This window comes from Cicer arietinum, chromosome 2 (genome assembly GCF_000331145.2).
Source record: "Cicer arietinum cultivar CDC Frontier isolate Library 1 chromosome 2, Cicar.CDCFrontier_v2.0, whole genome shotgun sequence".
NCBI classification, from domain to species: Eukaryota; Viridiplantae; Streptophyta; class Magnoliopsida; order Fabales; family Fabaceae; genus Cicer; species Cicer arietinum.
Genome location: NC_021161.2, coordinates 4664145 through 4670665, shown reverse-complemented (window position 1 = coordinate 4670665; position 6521 = coordinate 4664145). Strand labels below are relative to the sequence as shown.

The 6521-nt window shown below is 29.2% G+C and overlaps 1 protein-coding gene across 1 annotated transcript; it reads right to left on the bottom strand.

The window, feature by feature from the left end:
* Positions 1 to 1499: 1499 nt before the first annotated feature.
* Positions 1500 to 5369, bottom strand: LOC105851564 (uncharacterized). Its single transcript, XM_012712695.3, has 2 exons — positions 4246 to 5369; positions 1500 to 2993 (listed from the first exon to the last, which is right to left on the bottom strand). Exons 1-2 carry the CDS (start codon positions 4948 to 4950, stop codon positions 1746 to 1748), a joined length of 1953 nt encoding a protein of 650 aa, XP_012568149.1. The 5' UTR covers positions 4951 to 5369; the 3' UTR covers positions 1500 to 1745.
* Positions 5370 to 6521: the final 1152 nt, after the last annotated feature.

Sequence of the window (6521 nt, the reverse complement as noted above, 5' to 3'; positions counted from 1 at the left end):
TATATAAAAATTAAAAATTTGACAAAATCATTAAATCTTTCAGTCTTGTTTAATTGGTTGAATTACACTTGAACAAGATGACAAATAAATAAATTTAAAATAAATTATTATTAAATTGAAAAAAAACAAATTTTGACAAATTAAAAATCGATCAAGATTGAATAATTGATAAACTAACCGATTTTCAGTTCAACTTGAACCGGTAAATTGGTCCGGTTTAAAAAAAAAATAAAAAACATTACTTAGTAACTAGAGAAGATAATTACATAGTTATAGTCAAAACTCAACATCATGATATGACATTTGTTCATTTTAGTGTGTTGTGAATAGCCAACCATATCCTCCCTCCATAATTGACATTTTTGTTATAATGCTTGTGATAATTTTGAACAACGAAAAATCTTATCTAAAGTTTAATTTCAGTAGCCAAGCATTACTCAATGTCAACATCCAAATACTAATCTTCAAGCCTTTAGGTTACTTTAATTTTTATTTTTTATTAGACCATTTAAATCACACATGATCATACATTATAAGCATGTTATGGTTGCCATATTTGAATGGGAGATTTGAAAATTGAAATATGCTATATGATATAATCAGACATATTGTGTTGAGGCAAAAGTGCTTTTATTTTCTTTAGTAATTCCATTAATATTTTGTTATACTTAAATATATGATTAATGTTAGTAAGTTTTTTTTTTTTTTAAATTGGTTTTTATTGAAATTGATCCCTTTAATATTAATAATGGAGAGACTAAAATTAAATATTATATATACTGTATACACTCATTCCAATTAAAACTAATTTTTATGGGACTAAAAAAAATAAGGACAAAAAACAAACACAAAAATATTTGTAAGGAGCAAAATCAAACTAAAAAATTTATAGAAATTAAAACTAAAATATATAAAATTACATATCAATCATATATTTAAAAGTAACAAAAGAGTGTATTTTTAAGTCCTATATATAACTAACATAGATTCGGATTCCATTTTAAGTGTTACAAGTGCTTACTGATTGCATATGACCTTGGGATGCTCAAAGAAGCAATAGTTTTGATTATTGAAGTAATAACCTTCAAAATGGTAGGACAATGTTGGTGAATTATGAAAGAGGAAACAATATTTTAAAAGTGATTTTATATTTTTATTGTTTTTTATTTTGTTTTTGGCTTTCCTTATAAGAATGACACACTGTAATATCTCTTCAAGTTTCATTCAAGCACATGATTACTAATCACTCATCTAAACAAAAATCTAATGAGAGCATTGACAATGTTAATTCTCAAATTTTTAATTTTTAAATATTGTATCATCGACACTTTAATTGAAAGTAGTTCGAATATCTTATACCGAAATAACACTAAGACTTAATAATTATTTATTATTATTTTTATTTTTTAAAATTTATTATCAATATCTACATATAACGTCGGTGTTTGTGTGTCAGATGCTCATGTCTATATTAGTCCTCAGAGACAAATAGTACAAAATTGATGCCAAGATGATAAGAACCATGTTATATTACAACACATAAGTTTTTAGTTAACATATGAATATGAGATTGAGCTATAATCTCAAGTAACAAAATATAATAACAATCTATAAAAAGAAACTAAAAACTAATAATGAACTTCCCTAAAGACCCTTTAAAGGCAAAGTTTCTTATTTGATCAAAACATATTTTTACCTTAATTATTTGACATTAGCCTAGTCACAAACTAGCTAAGTTCATCGCATTAAGCCACTGCAACAAAACTAGCTTTATGAACTGAATTTTTCACATTAAGACCAGGTGCACCAAAACAGAAATAATGACCCTTCAACTTCCTACTAACCGAATTTCTCTTAACCAATTTCGGCAACTCATCATCGCCACCACGATCACGTAGTTGACTCGAACAAGATGGTCCAGAAACAATGTCGTTATTAATATAAATAATACCCTTTTGCTTATCAATTGACCTCGGTGAAGAAATCGATGACTTCGAAAACGAACTTGACCTAGATCTTCCACAAGCAAATCTCTTCTTAGCATTTGGACTTGATTGATGACTCCTAACAGAAAGTGTTCTCTTGTTGCTTGCAATACAAGAAACTGTTCTAGATGAAAATCTTTGCCTAAGTGGTGTTAAATTTTCATCAAAACTAGTACTCAATTTCCTACATGAATCCAATGAAACATCATCATTAAATTTCTTTGATCCTTCAATCTTTTCTTTTGATTTCTTCCAATGAAGTGCTCTTTTCAACCTTGCTGCTGCATAGTTCACCGAATTTCGCCTTTTCTCATTGTTTATTGATTCATATGCAATAATTTTTTCTGATGAAGATGGAATCATTTCAACAATTCCATGATGATTCTCAATTTTTGTATGCAAGAAAATTTCATTGTCCAAGATTCTAAAAGTTGTGCCAGGACTAGTTCCAAAACTTTGCATTCTCAAATGTGAAGCAATAGCTTTTCTTGAATTGTAACCTTGACAACCAAACATTCCACCAGCTGATATCAATTTCTTGATCAAAATATCTGATGTTGATGAATTAGGGTTTTGTTTAAGGTAATCAAGTGGTGTCATTCCATTAACATCACATATGTTGACATTTATTGATTTTACTGTCATCAAAAGTTGAACAAGATCAATGTGGATGTTTCCTATGATTGCCATGTGAAGAACTGTTCTTCCATCATTGTTCTTGAGATTGATGATTTCTTGTATGTGAAAGTGGTTTGTTGTTAGTAGTTTTCGGAGAAGTTCGACTTGTCGATCGAGTCTTCGGAATGCATGAGTTTGGAAACCAGAAATTGCTTTGTGGAGAAAAGTTTCACCTGTATTGTTTTTGTGTGAGATTAATGATGGAAATGATGAGATTAGGAATTCAGATGTTGATAATTGGCCTCTTGATGCAGCTATATGTAAAGCAGTGTTTCCTTCATTATCAGTTGAGTTGATTATGTCAAAGGATGATGCTAGATATTTAACTACCTGCGTGATTAGATTCAAGAATAGATTAAATATAATGTCAAACATATATAGCAAATTATATGAATAAATCAAGGAGATAGTGTCTTCCTCTGACTCCGACACACACACTTGATACAACATGGACACTGACACATCGACATTATTAGTGTAACAGTCTAGCCCCGACGACCGACACTGTTATTTACGATCTTATCGCCCCTCTTATCCTTATTACAAATTAATGAGTTTTTTATTGTATGTGGGAGTTGAACCTGGTATTTACGGGATAAGTACCACGAACATTAGAAAAAAGACAAGTGTCGAATAGTGACGTATTTCAAACATGGTGACATGTCTAATCTAAGATGTCTTTGAGCTTCGTGGATTCTTTCTCTATGATATCATATGGGAAGCTCAATTACAATACAAGATATGGGTTTTTATTGTTATGGAATATACAAGATCTTGCTAGCAACAACAATCCAAAACCTATTTACACATGATTGTTACATTCATCAAATGACAGCAAAATGTCCTATTTTGAATCATGTTAGGTGTTTGATTAGGATCTAACTAAGATTTATATTTCTATATGTTGTGTCTATATCAAACCTATTCTAAGGTGGAGGTGTCTCTCTTTATAAACTCTTTTTAGATCATATCTCTTTTTTATGTGGGAGTTGCATTTTTCCTAATAGATTTCTTTTGTGTAAATTGAGTATTCTCTATGTACAGCTACCGAGACCGATCCTTCAAGCTGGATAAGACCACAATAAATAAATAAATTGTACCCCATGCGTTTTAATGTCGTGATTTCCTAATTCAACACCAAACAAAACCTCACATGAGGCAATATACAATATACAATACATGTAATTATTATCAATCACTTCAATTTTCTTAAATTATTATCAATTTTTAAATGTCAATATTTGTGCCGTGTCCAATATCAATGTATGTGTGTGAAAAGCAAGATTTGATGCAACACCCAAAAAAAATTGTCCCGGCCACTACACCAAAATAGTAATTTACCAAAAGTAAAATTTGATGTAACATCAACACTTCAAATCTAAGACGTGATTGATGTCTTACATGTGTCAGTATAAGATACTAACACTACACTAACACATACAATTACTTCTATTTTCTTAAATTATTATCAATTTTCATCTATTAGTACCATGTGTTGTATGTATGTGAATGTGAATGCAAATTGAAGATAAAAAAATGAAAGAGAACTAAAAATAAAACAAATTAAGAAGAAGATTATGACCTCAACTTTCCCTCTTCCGGCAGCAGCATGTAAAACAGTTGAACCTTGAGCATCTCTACAATCCAAAACATCACAACAATGGCCAATAAGCTCTTCCAAAATCTTCAAATTACCACCTCTAGCAGCAGCATGAACACCTCTATTAATCATTTCCAATCTATAATCACAATTAATATTCTCCTCAACAGCATTTTCCTCCAAAACATTCCCAAACCTTGGTGAAATTGCATAATCAAAAATCAACCTAAAAACCTCACAATTCTTGCTCCTAGCAGCAGCATAAAAAACATCAGTAACACCATATTCACCTTCACCAAAAACCAACAATGGATTCCTCTCAAGAAGATTTTGAACAAAATTCATGTCACCAGCTGATGCAGCTGTGTACATTAGCCATCCACCATACCCTGCACTTATTAAAGAGTTTTTGTTTTTTTTCGATTCGCATTCTAAGAGAAGCTTATAAGCGACTTGCGAACGAAGCTTCGCAACGTCGTGGAATTGTTCTTCATCGTCGTCCCAAACTACTTCCAGACGCCTAATTCGGCGTAGGGAAGTTAGTTTGAAGAGATGGTTACTATCAATTCGAAGCATTTCACGAACTAAGTCATAGTGTCCATTGGCTGCAGCCCAGTCTATCGGGGACGCATACCACCATTGGTCTCCTGTGCTCTCCCAACGAAGAGGAAAATTCGTTGGAGCCATTGATAAGATTCAAACAATAATAAAAAAAAAAGGAAAAAACAATTTTGAAAAATCAAAAACTTCAACAAAATCAATACTAAAAAAACCAAACTAAACCGAATAAACTCAATCTCACTTCGAAAAAATAATGATTTCAAAGATGTTGAACTTGTGCGTGGACTCACCAAAGATGAATTAATATAGAAAAATGATACACAAGAAGAAAGAAAAAAACTTAGATAAAAATTATGACAAAGGAGGACTAATTAATTAAGTGATTTATAAAGTGAACAAAACCAAAAAAATTGAACATGTGAGAAATGAAGAAAATGATTCAATTTTATACACATGACATGAGATTGAAAATTGAACTAATTGCAAAGTCACATAAATTTAGAACACCAACTAATTAAATATGATAAGGATCATTTTGGAGTACAAGAAAGAAAAAGGTGTTGTGTCTTTTTAAGTGGTGTGGTGTGATAAAAATAATTAATATATAATATTATTATTACAAAAATGGTACAAGAAAGGAAACAGCCATAATTGTTGTCACAAAGTAGGCTTAGAAAAAAGTAACATCGACAAAAAAAGAAAAGGTAAGAGTGGAAGAAAAATATAATTTTATAAGTGATCATAAAACGATTTGTAGAAGAGAATAAAGAAAAGGATAATACAAGTTTTTTTTAATTTAATATATATATATATATTGTTAGTATAAAAATAATTATATTTTTAATTAATTGCAATTATTTAATTTTTTATTAATATTTATTTTTATTATAACTGTTGAAAAAGTTATCTACATAATTAGTTATTTATTTAGCTTAGAAACTTAAAAGGGGACTCTAAGAGGCTAATGGAAGTCTTATAGAGGAGTTGTTCATGAATTTAGAGTCTTTGTAAGCCAAAATCAAATACTTAAATCGGATAAATTTATAGTGTTTAAATCCATATAATTAAAATAGGAGTCGTTGGTAATGGTCTTTCTGTCACCAATTTAGAAAAAAAATTACTAATTTATTTCACTTTTTGATATGCTACTTTTATTAGTGTTTTTACTCTAAAAAGTAGTCTTAAAAGATATAACTTCATCATAATTAATTTCTATAAATTGAGGTTTTGATTTTGAACTTACGACAAGACGTCTAATTTAATAATATTGATATTTTTTAGTTGAGATAGAATTTAAGTACTACTTAAAGTTTAAAATGTGTCACTTTTTTTCTTTAGATGTTGTTTTGGTCTTTTTATTTTTACCAATTCACATAATTGATATATTTTAAATGATGTGACATGCGATTTTATGATATATAATTATTTAGATACGTTAAAAAAATTAACAATTTGATATATTTTAACTATTTACATAAATGAAAATTTTTTGAAGTTGAAAAATAAGTTTTATTGTAATTTTATGGTTGTTAAGCAATCTAAATCGTCATACTATGTCATGTTATTTAAAGCATGTCACATCGCTATTTTCTTAATTAAAAATCATAATAAGAAATCAAAACTGTCGGATTTTTAAATAGGAGAACCAATTTTCTAAATTGATAAAAATAAAGGGACTAAAACTACAAATAAAACTT

What these genes read in the sequence shown, in the direction of transcription:
- LOC105851564 (XM_012712695.3), bottom strand. Translation starts at nt 4,950, where the DNA reads ATGGCTCCAACGAATTTTCCTCTTCGTTGGGAGAGCACAGGAGACCAA. An exon ending in CCGGAAGAGGGAAAGTTGAG is followed by an intron (nt 2,994 to 4,245) that starts GTCATAATCTTC and finishes CTAATCACGCAG; the next exon opens with GTAGTTAAATATCTAGCATC.